At 36.8% G+C, this 21689-nt stretch overlaps 2 protein-coding genes across 16 annotated transcripts in view; both read right to left on the reverse strand.

The window, feature by feature from the left end:
- Nucleotides 1-4621, reverse strand: part of si:ch211-196i2.1 (collagen alpha-1(I) chain) — a 61269-nt gene extending 56648 nt beyond the window's left edge. Inside the window, exon 1 of one of the 2 annotated variants that reach the window (XR_007139048.1) lies at nucleotides 4026-4621. Coding sequence is in view for 1 of the 2 variants with exons in the window: in XM_027142422.2 (XP_026998223.2) it covers nucleotides 4026-4140 (115 nt within the window). In the remaining variant the exon portion in view is untranslated. The remainder of the gene's footprint in view (nucleotides 1-4025) is intronic. The other variant, XM_027142422.2, reaches the window with a different exon arrangement.
- A 1972-nt stretch (nucleotides 4622-6593) lies between these two features.
- Nucleotides 6594-21689, reverse strand: part of cacna1bb (calcium channel, voltage-dependent, N type, alpha 1B subunit, b) — a 124567-nt gene continuing 109471 nt past the window's right edge. For 9 of the 14 annotated variants that reach the window (XM_027142390.2, XM_027142392.2, XM_027142398.2 and 6 more), the window contains 10 exons: nucleotides 19697-19802; nucleotides 19394-19501; nucleotides 18103-18212; nucleotides 17254-17417; nucleotides 17010-17106; nucleotides 16253-16363; nucleotides 14655-14693; nucleotides 11311-11554; nucleotides 9680-9909; nucleotides 6594-9512 (listed from right to left, as the gene is read on the reverse strand). In XM_027142390.2, coding sequence (XP_026998191.2) covers nucleotides 8976-9512; nucleotides 9680-9909; nucleotides 11311-11554; nucleotides 14655-14693; nucleotides 16253-16363; nucleotides 17010-17106; nucleotides 17254-17417; nucleotides 18103-18212; nucleotides 19394-19501; nucleotides 19697-19802 — 1746 coding nt within the window. In that variant the 3' untranslated portion in view covers nucleotides 6594-8975. The remainder of the gene's footprint in view (nucleotides 9513-9679; nucleotides 9910-11310; nucleotides 11555-14654; nucleotides 14694-16252; nucleotides 16364-17009; nucleotides 17107-17253; nucleotides 17418-18102; nucleotides 18213-19393; nucleotides 19502-19696; nucleotides 19803-21689) is intronic. The other 5 variants (XM_027142399.2, XM_047805818.1, XM_027142391.2 and 2 more) reach the window with 3 other exon arrangements.

Genomic DNA, 21689 nt, shown 5'->3' on the forward strand with positions numbered 1-21689 from the left:
GAGGAGTGGTGGGGTCATTATACCAGTCACAGCTGCCTCTTTATATTTTTTTAAATAAGAATTACAATATTATTATAGCTTTACGGTTTCCCTGTGGGATGATTGGTGCCAAACAGTCAAAGAGTGCTATTTATATAAATTTTTCAGCAGGTCTGCCCTTGTCTGAGAGCCAGCAGCCAGGCACTACTCCTAATCCTCTTTAAATGTTTTTTTGTACACTCTTTTCGTATTACTTTATTTAAGTAACTAAGAGTGAATTAAACAGAGAAAAACAAACAGAAGCAGGCATAAGAAAGATAGAATTTGAAAAATGTGACTGAGACCAACCATAAGATGCAGAAATAACTACATGTGTTTTCAGGATGTTACTATGGTTGCTGCAATACTGTTTGGACTAATAGAAACAAAATGGACCCCAACATATTATTAGAGCCATCTGTACTGCATTTACAAGATCTGCATGCTGCAACAAGTACAGATCAGGGTTCCAAATAAGAAATATTCTCTTTTACATCCAAAGCCGATTTGGCCACAGGCCACCTGACAGTTGAGCTCATCATGTGTCAACATTCAGGGTCAGTTTCTAGTCAACTGATTGCACAAGGTCAGCGTTTACACAAGCCTAAAAACCAGTCCAAGAAATGTGTCTGTCTAATATCAATATTTTAACTTGAACTATATACAGTAGTTACTCATTCAGAATGTCCTTGCTGCAGCACTGGTTCTTGGCGTGATTTTTTTTCATTTGGTACTGCAAACCGCTAAGCGGCAGCATAATCACAAAATTTCCATGACCGGGAGCTGAACACGTCAGGGCCCATTTTGTTAGTGGCTGTATGAGCTGTGAAAGATCCTAGCACTGAAATTAATATTCTGTAAAATATTGTTGTTGTTGTTCCGTTATTTTTGAGAAAATAAAATTCTTATCCTTATTTTTGTATGTTTTATTTTTATAACCATAAACTATTGGTTTATTAACAGCCTTATAAGAACTTACACATAACCTTCGCTTACTTACAGTTATTTGTAAGTTTTGTGGACGGATTACTTAAATATGATATATTTATAAAAATACAACTGCTAATAAAAATGGGAGAAAGAGTTAGAAAGGAAAGAACAAGCTTGAATAAACTTTTAAATAAACTTACAGAAAGTCCCAGTACTCTCTCTAAGACTCAATAAGAAACTATGTGAGCAATGTTGAACATATCTACTAAAAAGACCTCAGTATAATTGTAGCATTTGATAACATATTTAGTGAATGTGGAAGTCTCCTTTTATGGCAGTAAACTTCATCAAATACTGTGTGACTTCTGATCATCTACAAACAGTGTTTATGTCTCTAAGCCCATTACCTCTACACAGAGGTCTTACAGCTCATGCATAAATTCGGATGTCGTGCTTAAATGGCCGGCTTCACATCACAAGACTGAGGTCAGGTCTCCGCCAGGCCACTCTGATCACTCCTGTGTTTTGATTACTGTCATGCTGCGTGAAGCCACCGTCAGATAGTTTTACATCGGTTACATGACGACATTGTGCTGTGTAATTACCTGAAACTGCTTAATAAATGCTGCTTCCTCAATGATTGCAAGATGTCCAGACCCTGAGGTGGTTAAGCAGCTAACATTATACGGCCCTCTACCGTGCTTTGAAGTTGGTACATGTTTTCTATGTTGTTGCGCAATGGTTTTATTTTTACAAACATAATGCTGTGTATATGTGCTTAAAAGTCTGTTGTATTATGGAATAAAATTGGATGAGATGAAATGAAATGAAACAAGATGGAATGGAACAGAAAGAAACAGAATTGGGAATGCGGTTGTAATGGGACACGGTGGGATACAACATTGTACAGCAACCAGCCTCTAGAGGGACTCAGAGGCATTTTGGTTTCACTTTTTACTCCTTGTTACTATCCATATGCAGCGTACAGTCACTAATATTACAACAAAAGTCATTTAACTATACATATATAGACTTTTTCCAAAATATATGCAGTCATTAATGAACAAAGCCAATCATGTGCAGCATTCCTGTGATGATCATACAGTATGTGATTCTTGTGGAAAGAATCTGGTGGTTATTATCTGTTCTTGAGCTCCTGTGGTGTGACAACCCTGTTCTCTGGTTGATATCTTCAAATGTGTCACTCTATCAAATCTTTTATGTTTTTTATGTTTTTATGTTCATGTTTTATATCAGTAAACTGATATAATGCTAGTATAAATAATTTTCAATACAGGTGGTGTATTCTATATAACCTGTTAGAAAGCATCAGTAAAATATCTTAAATAATATATTTGATGTTCCATAAAATAAATAAATCTATTGGCCTACATGTACCGTATCTACAGTGCAATATACTGTACCTGATATAACTCATGGTAGAATATTGAATGCTTTAATGCAAAACTCATACAGTGCCAATAATATATAATGTGTCAAATTCTAAGAAAGAAATGTATCAAACTGAGATGGGGCTGATTAATAGAGTCAAATTTACATTATGTCAGAATTAATACCTATTATTAGAACATAACCATTTTTATAGCAATGCTATTAACAATAAAGTATAAAGATCAAAATGATGTGGCTGATTCACTGAACCAGGCAAGACTCCTCAGGGACTATTAAATGTCTACTGGTAAAAAACATGCTGTGTTTTAAGAGGATTTCAATATAAACTGTTGGGATGAAGTCATTCAGTACTGATTAATCCAGCAAGATTGTTCTGCCTATTGTACCATAAAATCTGTTTATCGGAATTCCATGATTAAAGACTCATTGTTTCATGATGTACAGTGTTGAGAGAAATTTGACCAGCATCTGTGTCAGATCTGTTCACCATACTTTACAATACATGGGGAGGGGAGACGGTGTGACTGCATGCGTTATGACTGAGTGCTTCCTTCTTTGTGCTTCAGCTTAAGTTATGATCAGATAATGCACAATAATTACTGGCCATTAAAATAAATTATGGCTGTGTATTGCAGCATCTGAAAGAAAAAAGGTGCTTAATATGGATTAAAAAAAGGCATGAACCCCACATTTGACCCAAACAAATGAATATTACAAAATTATCATTACTGCAACCTGTTTTATTGTACTTCCTTATATGCCATCAAATTTGTAGGTGCGCTCTAAATCAGAGCAAACTCAATCTGGTCACATGACAAACTACGTCACCAAGATAAAAAGTGTTTATTTGAATATGGGCAATCTTATTATTCTTATGCTTAGCAAATAAAACTCAGTACATTTTTTTATGCTCATCTTAGAAACTTATTCTATCCTTAACTGTTTCCTCTAGTGCTTCATTTTGCTTTTGTTGTGCAAGTTATTTTTTTGTAAAACACGCAGGTTTCATTCATATACACGCAGATACTTTTTTCCTGTCTGAATTCTTGATTTAATTTATAATATATTGCAAATATATAAGTTGTTAATTTAATGTTATGAACATTGTTTCTAGAACAAATGTTACATTCTATTATACCGGAACTCTCCTTCGTGTGATTTAATTCAATTTAATTCAAGTTTATTTGTACAGTATAGTGCTTTTTTTTTATTTTTTTTTACAATTGACATTGTCTCAAAGCAGCTTTACAGAACAAAAACATGGAACAAAAGGTTATTATAAAGAATAATATAAAGATTAATATAATACAAAATTCAAGATCAATATTAGATGTATGTAGAAGTGTTTGTATTTATCCCCAATGAGCAAGTCTGAGGTAACTCAGGTGACTGTAGGGAGGAAAAACTGCCTTGAATGGAAGGAAGAAACCTTGAGAGGAACCAGACTCAAAGGGGAACCTCATCCTCATACAGTATGGGTGACTTTAGTAGATTTAGGTTTGTTATTTAGGTTTGTTGTGGGTGGATTTAGTTTGTTATGCAAATGAATCAGGTATATATCAATTACCTCATGATATTATCTTGCCATTCTATCGACATGCATTAGCTACTTTCCAGTGGAAAGTGTTGGAAGAGTTATAAATATTTAGAGAATGAGGTCTTACCTGTCTGCAGCCCCCCTGAGCTCAGCTCCACTTCTGACCACTCAGTTGGACTCGAAATGATGGATTTAAACAAAGAAAAAACAATAATAACACACGGTGTGGTTTTCAGTGTCATAATAAATGTTTGTAAAAAAAAAAAAAAAACTAAAATACTTTAAGGATTAAAAAAACGTTAAGGATTAAAAAAAACGTTAAGGATTTTTTTTTAAAAAAAAACGTTAAGGATAAAAAACGTTAAGGATTAAAAAAACGTTAGGGATTTAAAAAAAAAACATTAGGGATTTAAAAAAAACCGTTAAGGATTAAAAAAAAAAATAGCAACGTTTGCTTGCTTGAAATGTCCTCCTGACGCTTAGTTTAATCGAATTTTTATCCGTATTTAAACTATTCTGTATAAAACACAGACACAAAAATACCCTTAAAAACGTATTTTCCTAAATTGACATCCTAACTAGCAAAATTACAGCTTATTTCGAATAATTAAATTACGTTATTAATATTAAAGTTGTCGGTTACTATTGAACCCTCACCAAGACGACGGCTGTTCAGGCAGCGCGCGCATGTTCAGGAGCCGTCACCAGCTCGCGAGCGGCTCCGCCCACCACATTGCCTCCGACCAATGGGAATCGCGTCCGTTAGATTTCCACGCCCACCCAGGTTAGAGATAATAATCAAAATAAATAAATGAATAAATAAATAAATAAACTAGAAGACAGACACTATGCATTTATTTTTATCAGTTGATATTACAATCATTCTTTGTCAGTTGATTGCTGATATGCTTGCAACTCATGATTATGAACCTTAACTACCTTAATCATCTAATTAAATATGCACACACAACCAGCCAATCAAATGGTAGCAGTGCAATACATGCAATCATGAATATTTGTTGTGTTGTTGTTGTTTTTTCCATTGTGTTTAGTGCTGATTGGGAAACTCCATAAATGTTCCTAATAAAGCGGACTCACTTATTTTTGTTTAGTAAATCATGTACTGTTTTATATATACATATATATATATATATATATATATATATATATATATATATATATATATATATATATATATATATATATATATATATATATATATCATAACAGTCCATTATTGTACATATATATAAAATCTCATTCCAAAAAATAATCAACATAGGAAGATTATAATCCTTCTAATTAGAAACAGAAATGAATATTTCAAAATTTCTTGAATACAGATCAAGATACCTTAAACCAAGAAAAGAAACAAAATCAAAATTGTTTCATAAAACTTTTATTAATTCATTTATTTTCGTATATCCTCTTTTCAGTTCAGTGGTACAAAATGGCAATGGATGGTAACTAAGCAGACAGCCAATGAACAGTGGTGGTGTCTGATCTTGCTTAAAAACTTTAGTCCCATGCTTTCATAGCCTAAATGTAATTTTCTCTTTTGTTCAACACCTCTTTTACACAAAACTTCTAGAATGAGTTTCTCAATTTAACCCCCACAAATGTTTTTTTTAAATTGACAATTGTATAAAAAAAAAAGGCAGTGAACCCCTCATAGGAATCAAACTTAAAATATGTCAAACATATATTTGTACATGCACATGTCATTGTAACATGCAAACATAAACACAATGTCCACAGGTCAACTGAACAAGGTACAGCATGAGGATGACAAAACGGTGCTGTGTTAAATTTGGCACCTGGCAGAAAATTTGAGTACAATAATTATTTGTAGATTTTTTTATTATTTTTTTTTTTTAAATAGGAATGGCTTTAGAACAGTTACAGATGTACTAGGCACACAAATCACATCTCCCTTTCAAAAGGGAAAATAGAAGGTAAAACATGGTCAAAGATGAATCACTTTGAGGTTGATTATTTTAGAGAAAAAAAAATATCTTTAAATCATTCACTAATTATTATGGACTGTACTGAGCCGAACAACACAAATTCAAATTCACTTTTGAGGACAGGACTATGGCATGCATTTGTCCTGCTTGTACACTTGTAAACAGAAAATTGGCCTCACCGGATTTCCAATCAAATGTATTTCACGTACAGCACTGTAATGTATAAACTAAATAAAATCGTCTTGGTCCCAGAACTGTCTAGTCTAGGAGATAAAGCTACAGAAGATGAGGAACGATTATAAAGTGTCGCCATGTTGCATAGCCCTGCTGTACTGTTTCTCAACAGTCGTCTCATCCCTGCAATTACAGGACACAGGAAGCTTGTCTGAGAAATACCATCTACACTCACCAATCACTTTATTAGGAACAATAAATCCCTTTCATTCATGTAGCTCATACATTCATCCAGTTATTCAACCAATCAGCCAATCATGTGGTAGGAGTTTCGATGTTTATAAATTTGGAGTTTTAGTTAATATTCATATATTCAACTGCATATTATATTCATAGTACATACACATCTGTAAATTACTGTTTATAGTAATAGCCATATATCTTGTTACATCCTTCTGTAAATTTCAGTTATATCTATAGCCATCTGTATATAATATTCATAGTACACACACATTTGTAAATTACATCTATATTACCACTTTATTTAACTCATTTAAATCTTGTAAAAACTGTATATCCTGCACTTGCTGCTATTGCACTCTGGTTAGACCTAAACTGCATTTCGTTGCCTTGTACTTGTACAAGTTTAATGATAATAAAGTTGAATCTAATCTAATCTAATCTAATCTAATGTTCACATCATGCATTAGAACTAGGGAGAAATGTCATCTCGGTGACTTTGTGGCTTTGCTGTAAGTGTAGTTTGACTTGTGGTGTTCTGGAGAAAGTGAGGGACGCTCTCCTGGTAGAAATGAATGCTAAGGTAACTAATAATCACTACAACCATGCTGAAAAGCATCCCAGAATACAAAACATGTTAAGTCTTGAGTCTGGTGTCCTACAACAGCAGAAACCTACATCAGCTTCCACTCCTGTTATCGAAAGAACAAAAATCTGAGGTTACAGCAAGTACAGAATCACCAAAACTAGACAGCTGAATATTGTTAAAACCATAGACAAGGTTGCTCAAATTTTCAGCTGTCTTGTTTCTGTATGTATCCACTTTAGCATTAGATCCCTGTTCTTGGCTGTAGCCCCACTGCTTCATAGTACCATAGGCTTTCTCTTCTGACCTCTTTCATCAACGAGACATTAAAAACTACAGATCTGTCACTAGATATATTCAAATGGTTCTGTGTATTTTTAGAGAGGGTTGTGCACATGAAAATATTAGAGGTTCAGCAACTCCTGAAATACTCAAACCTGTCCAGCACCAACAACCAAGCCAGGTCACTCAGAGATTTTTTTTCCCTCAAGTAGATATTTTACTAAATATTGACTAAATATCAAGTAGATATTTAGTCAACTTTAACTAAATCTCTTGACCTGTCACACGATTGGCTGAATGGAAAACTGCTTGAAGGTTCAGTTGTACAGATGTTCTTATTAGAGTGGCTTGTGAGCATGTGTTACAAATAAATATTATTTTGTCTTATACAATGATTTGATGACGATGTTTGGAAGCTATCAAAGTCACCCAAATGTTACCAAAGAACCACATCTTCCTTCTTTACTATGAAAGGGTACAGTAATATGTTAAATTTGATAGTATGATCAAAACGGACATGATTTTACTGAAATATATAGATTTTTCGGAATGTTATTTTATATTCCTACCGAAATGTATCATGTCTTTCTTGACTCCATGTAATTAAATCAGTCTAATACTAGAAAGGCAAGAGCTCACCATGTACTCTTTGGCAAAATAAAATTGTACATCACACAATGCAGTTACAACAACACCAACACCAAGTGTAGAATCTCCCAACATGCATTCGATCCAGACATAGTGAAAACGTTTTTCAGCGTCATTCAATTCCTTATAGTTCATAGTTACAGTACCTTCTTGAAGCTACGTTTTCGATGCTATCGTCCCTGCAGCTTACAGATTTTTTTTACTCACGTGCCATACTTTCAGACAAACATCTATAAAAAAATCTCACTTATATTCTCTCTTTTGTGCAACGTCATAATCTCTGTCTTCATAACATGCTGTGATAAATATAAAGAACAAATATCTGTGACATTTTACCTACAATGTACAGTATCCAGTATTTGCCTTTCTCAGGTTAATAATGCCTCATGGTACATCATACTCATACAGTAGTTAACCTCAAAGGTTAGGCACTTGGTAGTTTACCACTTGAGGGTAATTTTATTTGATTTTATTATTTTTTTTAAAAAGAGTAGACCTTACAGGATACCCAGCTACACACTTCATGTACAAGGTACAAAAAAAAAAAGAACACTGTTAATAGATGCTCACTCTACTGCAATCTCTTATAAAACAAATTACAATTTAGCTACTGGGACCATTATATCTGTGCCACTTTCAAGAGGAAGAAACAGCTTGAAGCAGCAGCAGGGGAAAAATATGAAGATTAAGAACCTGGACAAAACCAAGGATTTATGTTTTGTTTTTTTTAAAGACATAAAGAGAGGTCCAGGTTCTTAACAATACCATATAGATGAGCAGAAGTCCTGCACTTCCATTATAGATTGTGCTTTCTAATCAAACATGGCTGTATCTCTCTGCCCTCTGCCGAGTTTAGCCCTATTCATTTGATTTCAGAGAGCAGAGGGCATTGCTGAACTATTTCTCCTCTTCAGTGGCAGACAGAGCTCACCTTGCTTTATCAAATTCATCATGGCACTCATATTTTCACAAACTGTATCGAGAGACTGACAAGAAGGAATATCGTCATACCACGTTCATGAAAAAATTTAACACAACCCGTCGTCTAGAGCGCCTCAGGATTCCATTCTACCTTCACACAGTCATGACCCAAATGTATGACTATCTTGAGGCAAAGATGATAAAACTCATCCTGCACATTTTAAAGATACGTTTAAGACATATATTGGTTACCATTTCATCAGCACCAGTCATCTTTATCTGTATCATGATAGCTTGGGGAAATCCTGGTACTGGAGCCCAGAGATGTACTAACTCCAAGGGTAAAGTGGTACCCGTTAGGTACTCCACTCTGACTCTGCTGAAGCATGGATGGCACCGCCCCTGTGGATGAATGGGTGGCAGAGACTGTTCTTGGAAAACGTCCTGAGCTGTAGGTGCTCAAAGCATCGTGGAAATCTTCGGCCTCTGACAGGTGTGGGTCTCGCTGCAGGGGGCCGAGGTTGGGGTCAGATCCGATTCGAGTAACAGGCACAGGAGATGGTTGGTGAGTGATGCCGAGCAAGGCATCGTGCTCTGACTGCCCTCGACTCAGGTAGGTGGGGACTGGCCCGGATGAGCGTGTGGCAGCCATCTGCAATGGAGAAGAGCTGGTAGACTTAAAGGCCACTGCAGGCCTTGGGGTGAGCGGTGTCTGAGGGAGCTGTCTTCGTCCACGGCATGGTGTACTGGTGCCTGAGGTAAAGACCATCGAGCTACCCTTAGCTGAGTTAACACCCTGCAGAATAAAATATAATGAAGCACAGAATAAAGACTAAAGGTAGATGTTGGAAGCTAAATTTATAAATTTGCAAACAAACAGACATACAGTACATACAAAGATACGAAAGCAGAACCTTAGTAGTTTTCAAAACTGAAAGACATCATATAACTATAAATAGGTACCGTTTTGAATCTGTTGGGTTCTTGTGGATCTCCGGGTGATGTCGATCTGCTTGGCCCAGGTGATCGGCTGTGAAAGTGCTCTCTGTTTCCATAACGATCACAGGAATAGTAACGTTGCTTTCTATCTGGGGCAGAGGACGAGTGGTGCTTCCGCTCTTGAGAGCGACCTCGGTCTCTGTCCCATTCACGTGCTCGATCCCGCGGATCAGTGATTAGATCCGGTGCTGGATCTAAAAAAAAAGGTCAAATTGCTTAGACACGCTTTGACTGCTTCATTATTGAATGAGGTTCAAGCACAGCTGCTCCCTATCCACAAAATGAATAACATGATTAGTGCAATAAATGAAAGTATCCTGTCACTGTCTGAAACAGTCATGCTATTTTCTCTTACGGTTTTTCGGCACCGGTTTAGGAGTTGTGAGGCAAAAACCCAACCCCACGGCAGAATGTACAGTAATCACTCAGTCCTCTATCTGTGTTTATGTTAAGTTAATAATTGAGGGTTTTATAAAACTGTTATAGTAGCAGTATATAAAAGCCATTACCAATGGAGAGAATAATTATCTATATTATGTAACATTATTATAGTTTTCTGATCTCCCTTTGGGAACTGCTCACAACCTTTGGGTAATCATTAACAACCGACTGTCTATTTCCTCCCAGGGTGATAATGTGACATGGTCATGTCGGTTTCTTCTGACTGCTGCAATCCCTCCACTGGCTTCTTCTGGTAGCTGCACGCATCAGATTCAAAACACTAATGCCAAAAACTGACCAGCTCCCTCTTACCTCGAAGCTAATTTCACTCCTTGCACTGCACCTCGCTCCCTATGATCTACCAGCACTGCTCGACTGGTCCCATCATCTCGCAGGGTAAGAGGAAGGTATACAGCAAGACTCTTTTCTGTTCTGGCACCGAAGTGGGTGGAATAACCTTTCCCTAGAAGTCTGAACAGCTGAGTCACTGAAACACTTAAACTAGCTCTTATTTTTCCTGTTTGTTTTACATATTTTTTAAAAAAGAAGATAATATTAATTCCTCTCAACAGAGTTTTTAGGCTACTGCTACCGATGTCTGTGACCTAGTGAACCAGTGGTGATATATTTATTGATAGAGACTTTAAAGCACTTTTGTCACGACTGTCTAGATAAGAGTGTCTGCCAAATGCAGATGCAAATGTTTTGTTAGATACTTTAATAGACACATAATTCACAGGAAAGTACAAAAAAAAAATTAATAAAACAGTCTCCATGTAAATTTCCAATTACAAACCATTCAAATAGCTTTAGTTACTGTATGGAAATTTACCTCTACCTCTGGGTTTTTTCCAGTGAAATCTGGTTACTAGGTTAAACAGTATTGCATACTTTCCTGGGGTACAACTTCAGAACAACATTCCCATCATGTTCCAACAAGCTACAGCTGAGAACTATAACTCATCTCTAGATCACTATACTGTAGACGTACATATTGCTGTGGGCAGAAATGTTGTGTTTGTATCTGACTCATCTTAATTTACAGAGCCATGACATACCCATACAATATGATACCTTTCAAGTTCACTATGCTTTCCTTAATAGTGTGTGGCTCAATTGAAAAAATATGTGCATTTATGTATGTATTTTTTTACCCAAAGAGGCAGGCTGTTCTTCACTGATAGCTCGGTCAAGGGATTTATGCTTCTTGTCTCGGCGGCGGTGACATCGATGATGATGATGATGGTGATGTTGGTGCACTTTGTCTCTTTCTTTCTCCTGAGTCTGTGCTGCCGGGGGCCGCTCCAACGTATAGTCCCTCAAATTCAACTCTGTTCCTCCTCTCTGAGAAGCCAAAGAAGAGGCTGAACGCCGCATGGGACTGCTGTCCGTGATGGGCTTTAAGACAGAAAAAAGAAAAAGAGGAACGACAGAATGAGGGCTCTAATCCCTGAATTAAATGGCACTTCAGAAAAGTCAGTAAAGTAAGATATTCCCATAATGTTTGAAAACCAGCTCAGTGGTTTTCACACACACAAAACACACACAAATACTGTACATATCAAGTAAAACAGGAGAAGAACACCATCACTGTTTGATGCAAACACTCAGTTGTTTGAATGCTTTCATCGAAATGCTTCTTAACCTTTACAGTTACTATAGAATGTATCCAAAACCAAGCAGTGACAATAGCACAAACAAAATCCTGACAAATGTGCAATAACAGGTCCGTAAGCTTTATCGGTTAATCATCTGGCAAAAGACACCACATCACCTTGCACGCACAACAAAAAAACAGCGTTTGCTGATTTATTCTTAATTGTGTTGTCCACTGCTTGATAACAATGTGGTTGTCGGCTTTATTTATTTATTTATTTATTTATTTATTTATTTATTTATTTATTTATTTATTTATTTATCTATCTATCTATTTATATTCCATTGTTTTTTTTTTTGTTTTTTTTTAAAGAAAACTCTTCACACATCACCCCGAACAAGCTTGGCCAATCTGTTCATTACATGTCCTACATGCACCACCGTAGACATATCTAAAATCTCAAAACTTCAAAACAGCACTTCTCTACTATGAGGAAAGCTGATTTGCTGATTTGCTGATTTGAGCCATGCTATGGCAAAGGGTCTTTAGTGAACTTCATGGTTGTGCTACCAAGAGCTTAATGTAGGCATTCAGTAGAGACAACAAGTAGGGGAACGGTTATACTGTATGTAGGAAGATCAACTATGCAGCAATCCTAAAATTCTCATGAACTGTAAAGACAAAGTATATCCTGGCCAGAAACTGTAAAGACAAAGTATATCCTGGCCAGATTAGGGTTACCAAGACCGTCCCCTGCAAACAGGTCTGAGAATGCTGTCCGCAAATAGTGTCTGGTGACCAGACCACCAATGTAACCCAAGCACTATCTGGTTCTTGCACCAACTACAAGATGAATAGTAGGAGTCAGTGGAAACACCAAACAGGCATCCGGTGTGCAGTCGTAAAGAGATTAGACGTTTTGGGTATATTGATTGCTATTTTGCTGTAGATGAAAGCGTCCGAGTTTGGCAGACATAGATTAGATATAGTCATCCTTAAATCCACATACTCTACAAGCTCAGTATCAAAGGTCTTGATCAGAAATGTGGTCACTCTTCTACTAAAAGAGTTCCCACAGAAGATTGTCCTCAAGCAGGTGTGGGAATACTTGCCAGTCAAGTGGTCTACAGGGTTGCCTTTATAAGTAGTCTCAGCAAGGAAAACGCTAGAGGACAACTTAAGAGGATATTGGATGGAATGATGGAGATACTTGGAGGGGTATCACTGAAAGGAATACAGTATAAACGCCAGAAATAAAGCTGAGTAGTGGCCTATTCGATTGTGCAAGAGTAAGTGTTTTGTTTGGACACAAGATTGCTCATAATATTAATTGGTTCCAGAGCACCTTTGGCCTAAAGTTGTGATGGTATCATCAAAATCAAAACCATATGTTTTGGACACTTGGCTAAAGAGAGGGGCGGTACTGTCAGATGATTGCCACTTGGTGGTGAGTTGGGATTATAACACAGGGTACTGGCCAGATTTACCTGGTAAACTCAGGAAGGCTTTCCAGCTTGTTTTACAGAAGCGTCATTGTAATAAATTTAATTCCAAAATTGGAAGGGATTTCTTCTCCCTTATACCAAGTATAAGGACATGTAACAGGGTCAGGGACATTGAGTCTGAATGGGGAACGGGTTGCTACAAGAATATGCGGCTGTTGGTGCACGACATTGCAGTAAACCGTGTAGTCAACAGTGGTGAGGGAAGCTGTCAGCTGTCAAGTTGAAAATGGAGTCATTCCAAATAATGCTCATGGAGGACTTTCCTGATACAGTTGAGGGGTACGAGGAAGTCAAAGTGGCTGCAGAAAATAGCAGATCAAGAGAAGAAGACTATTGGCTGATGAAACTGCAAAAGATTTTTGGGTGTATATATTGCAATGAAAAGGAGCACTACAGTATGAGACACTTCATAACCCACTGGATACATCCTCCATTTAAAAGTCATTGCAAGAAACCTTTGGTATTTCAATGTCCATGTTTTAAGTTTATTTATAGCAGTTAGAATATACTATAGTGGCAAAAATGCAAGTGTGGAAAAGATTGATCTCTTTTTGGCTGGAAATGTTAAATGTACTGGCAATGTTTTATTTATTTATTTATTTATTTATTTATTTATTTATTTATTTATTTATTTATTTATTTATTTATTTATAATGTAATCTTACATCTCACATCCCTAATCATCCCTGAAAAGACTCTTTTGGTTAAACCTAGATTTCAAGGGGGTCCAGTTCAGAGGTTAAGCCACAGAGAAAGCAGATATCCTTAATGTGTGAAGAGTTTTTAAAAAAAAAAAAAATAGTTGGTTATTCTATAAGTTGTTTATTAATTGCTAAAAACAAATACAAATCGATATAATAGTTCTACTTCCCAAATAGAACAAAACTGTGTATACAGTAGCTATGCAGTTCCTCTAGCTACATCATCCCCAGTAGGCATTTTCTATGGTTACTGTATAAGGGAGCGTTATATTAAATCCACTTGCATCAGGAATTGTCATTAAATGAGGACATTGCAAGCTGAGGATGTTATAAGAGAGAACTGCATCATCACTCCTACATAAACATATACCGTAAAGATATATTACTCAGACATATACATACACCAACAATACACACACATACATGATTCATAACATCCCATCCCCAAAATGTTATCTATATTAAATTTAGCTGTCTATAAAATACTAGATATATTGTTTGTGATCTGACATGACCAGGTTATTTATATCTCTGAATCAGTGTATGGGACAAGCCAAGAAAGCATGGACTGGAATGGGAAAAGCACATACAGGCCAACACAGAAGTGATATGAGTGACACAGAGATTGCAATAGAGAGAATTAAAGGGGAAGATATAGTTTGAGATATAGAAGGGCTTGGAACATTGGTACATACTGCTAGGTACATCCCGGTGGTGTGGCGCAACTGGCTCCGCTGTAGGACAGGAAGAGGACACACAGGTGAGGAGAGCAGGGGAAAACACACAGCCAACATTGACTCATTCAGCATCAGAGAGACGGTGGAGCACATCAATGAGACAACAGAAGAGAAAAGGAAGCATAGAGATGATAATAATATGTCATGATTCAATGATAGGTAAGATGAACAGACAGATAGAAAATAAGAATGATTGAGACGATATATCGGAGAAAGTGAGAAACAGATGACGACATGATGACAGACAAGCTGGCAAAATGATTACAATGGGATTAATCAAGTAGAAGGAGGTATGGGGAGCAAGAAGGACAGAGGAGGAGGAACAGAAGTGTCTAGGGAATACAAAGGCTCTGGTGGGTGGGCTGTTAGAAAAGTGGCAAAAATTGAGACAAGATAAGACAGGAACAGACAAGACATAGTACAATAATATACAAAATATGTGACAGATGATAAGACAGAGACAGAAGGCAACAGCACAGATATATACAGTCTTTTACAGGTCACTACAAATAAGTGAAAGTAAATAGATAATAAAAGACAACAGAAGGAAGATGAGAATGGAAACAACTTATAGGACACACAGGTTACACACTTAGGGGAAATTTGTATAATTAATTACTTGTACAACAACATCATTTGAAAAACTGTGTGTGCATTTACATGTCACTCAAAAGCACATTTATTATTTTTAGATGATTAAACATGCCTATTTTTGTGCATATATGCTAATTAAGCCTAAAATCGTTTTTAACAATACGGCCACATGAGATTCTAGAAACCTCATTATCTTTCAGTTCCACTGAAAAGTCCGATGTATGCTATGTGCTTGTTTGTCTCACTAAAGAAGTGAAGAAAAAAAATTCATTGAATAAACAAAGAGAGAAAGAAATACAATCTAGATGATATTATATTAGATTACTAGCTACTTGAAATCTAGGTTTCATCCTTGACCATAAATCGAGATGCCGGTTGTGTCATCTTCATAGGAAAGATACACAAATCTAATACCAAGTGTCTGGAGTATTGCATCTAGCGCTAGTAGACGTCTATTCATTTATTTTCCATAAAAATCTCCCTTGCTAACAAGAAAATTATCGCAAGCAAATAGAGAACTTATGAAACAACTTTTAGTTTTTCCACATAAATAAAATGTGTATTCCGAGTGTAAGAAAAACTGGTGCTTAGTTACTCAATAATTGTCCCTCTATTCATTTACAACAAAAGAGACCCTCCCACTTCAATTATGCTGGATTTTTAACTGAAAAAAAAGCAAGGTGTTCTTCGTACAGACGTAGCAAGGGATCTGCTACAGTACATGTAAGCCATGAATGTTGTACACCCATTCAAACATGTATCCATCCATCCATCCATCCATCCATCCATCCATCCATCCATTCATCCACATTCGATCTAATCCATACATCCACTGATGCTCACAGCTCATGTTTTTCCCTTCCTCTCATTTCTTCATCTGTGTGCCTCTCGAAAACAAAATCCCTCTTTATAAATATAATAAGATTGCTTAATGAATGAGAATAAAACGTTCACCGGCTTACCTGGAAGCCTGCACTAAGTCTGGGCATTGAGGCTGCCCTCCCGTGGCCCTCCAGTGTGGAGAAACCCACTACATCAGAATTATTCTCCATATCCGTCATCTCTACTAATTCCTGTAAGATCCACACAGCGCACACAAACATATGCATCGACGAGTACACATGCATCACAAAACACACACAGTACAGAGATATGCACGTCACTATGGTTCGACAAAGACGTAAATGAGTGAGGTTTGATACTCGCTTGAGTAATCAACAAAAAATCAATTTGGTTTTTGGTTTGTGATGTCGGGGGTGTACTTCTCAGACGAGAACGGAAGTCTTTAGATGATTAGGCTTACAGTGCACTACGGACCTTGAGACAACGTGCTTCTTTATAAGTCTGGATTATTTAAGGTAACATTGCACTACAATGATTTAGTATACATAATAGGTTACAGGGAACTATACAGTATCTAGTGAGCTACAGTATAATAGCCTATAAGGAAGTTAAATGGGAATATAATTTAACTTTTTATGCTATAATTGTAAGTGTATACTAATAAAATTTAGGCTACAATAGACTATTAAGGATTTACACTGGATTGCAGTGAGCTATAAGTATCTGTAGTGGAAAACTGTATTAATATAGAGGTCTATAACAATATATTAGAGGTTATTATGGGGTGGAATCAGGTAGAATGGTCTGCCACAGAATGCCGATTAGCCACAAAAGGTGGAAACTGGTTAACCAGAACTCATCAGAGTACTCCAATACCTGAGATTCAGTTTTTGGCACATCTTCTGAATAGACAGAATTCTTGCCCTCCTGAAGCGTCTCTGCCGAATGAGAAATCTTCATGGTACTGCTTTTTCTGTCATGACACAAAGCACACATACACAGAAAGTCCAACAATCACCGTGCCATGTTTTGTTTATATAGTTATTCGAACGTCCAAACCTTAAAGATGGATAATAAAGAGCAGTCGTAAAGCCGAGCATGAAGTGTTTGAGATACTTACGCTGGCTCCCCGTTGGTCAAGAGAGGGGTTGTGGGCATAAATTCTGGATGTGGAGATGAATCGGTTTGGGAAGGAGGTTGCAGTTTGCCACTCCTGAGTGATGGCTCTTGATCATGTATGTGAGTGAGGGGCAACATGGGCTTGAACAGAGACCCCATTTTACCCTGCAAAGTACGGAAGGGTAAAAATCTGCTTCAGGGCTGCTCAACACAGTTTGTGTTCCAAACAATGAGATAACGAAAGCATTATCCCTTACCATTTGAAATCAACTGTAATAAAGATCCTGTTTAATTAAACATCTGACATGAAAATTCCAGCCTCAGTTCCTTTAAATGTAATTAAATCTATTCTTTTCATTGCATATTTCATGTCATGCTTGGACGTTCCCTGCCGGAACATTAGGGGGCGTTCCGGCAGCGTGTGTTTTTGTACCATGTGTCTTTGTATACAGTACATGATCTCTGTACACGTGGGTTTGCCCCACCTTACCCTTTATCCCTTCCCGCCTCTACAAACCTACCCCTTATGTCCTAAAATTATCCCGTCTATTTATTCTCACCACGTTGCCTGTTGCATCGTGGAGTCTATGTCTTTGAGTTAGTGTCTTCATTTTCTGTATGTTGTTTCTTTGCTCTGCGTTTGGTATTTATTTCTGTCATGTACCTGCTTAGACGTTCCCTATTGTTCCCTGTTCAAGTTATCTATATTATTTGTTAATAAATCATGCTTGATTTTATTATCCCTTCACTTGGGTCTGCAATTTTTACCCGAGAGGCAGTTGTATATAATGACAGAAGCTTTGTTAAAGAGTCACATGGATAGATCAAGATGGGTGGAGGAACACAGTACCAGTGCTCCGGAAGTGGACTGCTGCTCCTGGAGTCTTTTGGCTCGATTCTGCTTGTAGTAATCAAAGATCATCAGCGCAGCATACACTTTCCCAACCGTCAACTCGTTATCTGATGTACACACAGAAGTCGTGATAAGAGCCGTGGCATGCTTATGATTGGTTAATTAACCTCCTTCGATAGAAGTCAAGGCTCAAAGACAACAGTATCAGATCATGTGAAATCAATAGAGGTGTGATGTAGTGTATCTGTTTCTCTTCAGTGCTCCATATCTGTGTATCTTCACATGTGTTTTGGACTTAATGTATACTTATATTTATTACTTTCCCATGTATAAGTAATGGTTATTTATAACCAGTAATAAGTATAAGTATACATTAAGTCCAAAACACATGTAAAGATACACAGATATGGAGCACTGAAGAGAAACAGATACACTGCATCACACCTCTATTGATTTCACATGATCTGATACTGTTGTCTTTGAGCCTTGACTTCTATCAAAGGAGGTCAATTAACCAAAAATTAACCAAAAAGGAGTTTAATTAACTTATACTTATTACTGTCTGCATGGTGTGCAAAGCCTGGCTCGGATGATTTTGTGTTTTTAATCGCTTTCATGTTATAATTATTTTTATATTTAAACTCCTACAAGTGTGTCACAAAGGATTTCCTGTCCTGATGTACATCTGAAATTAGCTATTAGCGTTGTAAAGTGCTAAAAACACAATGCAATCTGCTGCACAATGCAATCTGTTATTAATTTATAACGTAATAGTGTGTATCATGTCTTAAAATGCAAACACATAAACATATGCTTAATAGCAAACTTTCTAAAATAATAATAATAATAATAATAATAATAATAATAATAATAATAATAATAATAATAATAATAAATCCCTGCACCTTATTTGTATTATTTCTGCACTCTGAATAATGTTTTTGGTTTTAGTTCTGCAAATAAAATACTAATTATTGCCAGATATTAATAGAAAAGAAATGTAAAAGTTGTTTTTTTTTACAGATTGTTTAATAAATGAATGCATAAAACACCAAACTTACACCAAGCAACCTGAAATGAAAATCCGTATAGTAAAAAGTATAGTAAAACCTTTCACTACTCGCCACTAGAGGGCAGAAAACGAACACAAAACTACTGATTATATTTTAGTGAATATCAAACAGAGCCTTATAGAGCAGACATGCATATTCCTGGTTGCATTATTATATCTCATTTGTGTAACATAAACACAAATTCACCTTCCAGAATGTAAAGGAGCAGAGCTTACGTTTATGGGGTGTCACCAGCAAGTCCACGGTTTTGGATGACAGGTTGGGCCACACTTTATTTATCTCCCTCTTCAAGTCAGCATCACAGAGACACTGGGCAAGAACACCTAAAAAAAAAACCAAGGGCAATCATTACAGTAAAGTATTGTGAACTTACTGTTCGGGATTTAATTCATCCAGTTACAAATCAGGGTTGTGTGTAAGATGAAAAAAAAGGGGGCATGGAAGTCAAATGTCAGAGGGGCTGCGAAAAGAAAAGATGCACCAGAGTTGAGCTGAGTGCCCATGAAGTGAGCACGCACCTGATGCCAGTTTGATATCCAGGGCGGTGCGTATGAGAGCCATCAGCGTGGATGTGAAGTGGACTGTGTTGTCATCAGCAATGGGCATGTTCATCCTCACCAAGCGCTGCAGATAGGTTTATATAGAATCAGGATTACATGCAAAAGATGTGACAAAGCAAAAAGCTTAGCATGTGCTGGCTGAGAGGAATAAGTATATAAGTGTATATAATCATGTATATAACCATGTATATAATCTGTAATATATTTATCTTTTTTTTTATTATATTTATTTATTTATTTTTAATTCTTCCCTTCTTTTTTTTTTTTTTAAAGATTTTAATATTTTACTTTTATATACATTCTCATTCTCATCAGCACACCGCATGACTTGTCATTTCATTAAAAAAACAAAAAAAACAATAATAATAAACAAGATGAGGGAAAGAAATGATATATCATGCAGATGCTGTTCAGGAATAATAAGCCTTAGTGACATACAATGGACAGTGCATCCGCTCCAACGTTGATGGGCAGCACATTTTTAGCCATTTCAAGCTTCAGTTCTATTCTTCTGAAACCTGAGCACATGCTTTGAGCAAGTTCAATTCATAAAACAATAGCCACTGATCAGGGACATGTTGATTTAAGCTTCTTTCATAAAGAAAGCACTTGATGTCTTTTTGTGTAAACACAGCTGCCCGAACAGGCCACAGATTACTGTCCATGTATATTTTGCATTCACTGGATGGTTAGTGCTAAATTGAACAACATGGATGCATGAAGAATGTGGAGGTTTGCCCATAATGACTGCCTTTTTTTGCACTTTCAGAAAGATCGGAGAGAGTGAAGTGGGGAAGAAAAGCTTTCGCCGAGCAGAAAGGATGAAAGTACGAGACAGGACAGAGACAGTGAACAGAAGGACACACTGTGGGACACAGACACTTATCTGTATCTGCATCTGTTTTCTGCTGCAAATATTCATATCTGTATCTGCACTGTAAAGACAAACCTATAGAATCTCCTCAGTAATTACTGTTAATAAATAGGTAAATATTGATATGTAACTAGTGTGAGTAGAATCATTATAATTCACTTGCTGATTAATAAACTTAAATGATTTGCATGGGTTTAATATTTAATATTTAACCTTTAATATTCAATTCACAATGCGTATTGAACCCCAAAGTGGGCGTGGCCTAAACCAGTAGGGATGTGCACAGGATTTCTTGAAACGTGTGTGTGTGTGTGTGTGTGTGTGTGTGTGTGTGTGTGTCTATGTGTATTTATGTGTGTGTGTGTGTGTGTGTGTGTGTGTGTGTGTGTGTGTGTGTGTGTGTGTGTGTGTGTGTGTGTGTGTGTGTGTGTGTGTGTGTGTGTGTGTGTGTATGTGTGTGTGTCGGTGTGTGTGTATGTGTGTGTGGGTGTGTAGTATGTGTGTGTGTGTGTGTGTGTGTGTGGGTGTGTGTGTGTGTGTGTGTGTGTGTATGTGTGTGTGTGTGTGTGTGTGTATGTGTGTGTAGTATGTGTGTGTGTGTGTGTGTGTGTGTGTGTATGTGTGTGTATGTGTGTGTGTGTGTGTGTGTGTATTGGATCCCCCCCCCCAGACTTATAAAGCTATTATTTCTGTTTGTACTACTAACTACACCAGTCATTTCAATCATATTCATAATGTAACCCTGACCATATAATTACTAATGATGAAATAAATACGTCATTGTAAAAGCAACACTTGGGCAATGATGTATTCTTTTGTCCTGTGAGCTTGAAGCTTATAAAATTCAAAATGTCCTGCTCATGTGACAACTTTGTTGCATCCGACAAGACATCATTCGCGATGTACAACTTTCGTCACAACCGAATTAAAAAATACCAACAACAACTACACTGTAACACAACTAAAGGTGAATCAGAGAGCAGAAAAGCAAGAGACAAGGGTCTAAAGTGCTGCTGCGATGTGATTAAATCAGGCAGCAGCAGACAGTCCAGCACCGCCTTTATTAGACTCGGGCCC

Source organism: Tachysurus fulvidraco, chromosome 21 (assembly GCF_022655615.1).
Source record: "Tachysurus fulvidraco isolate hzauxx_2018 chromosome 21, HZAU_PFXX_2.0, whole genome shotgun sequence".
In the NCBI taxonomy this organism is placed as follows: Eukaryota; Metazoa; Chordata; class Actinopteri; order Siluriformes; family Bagridae; genus Tachysurus; species Tachysurus fulvidraco.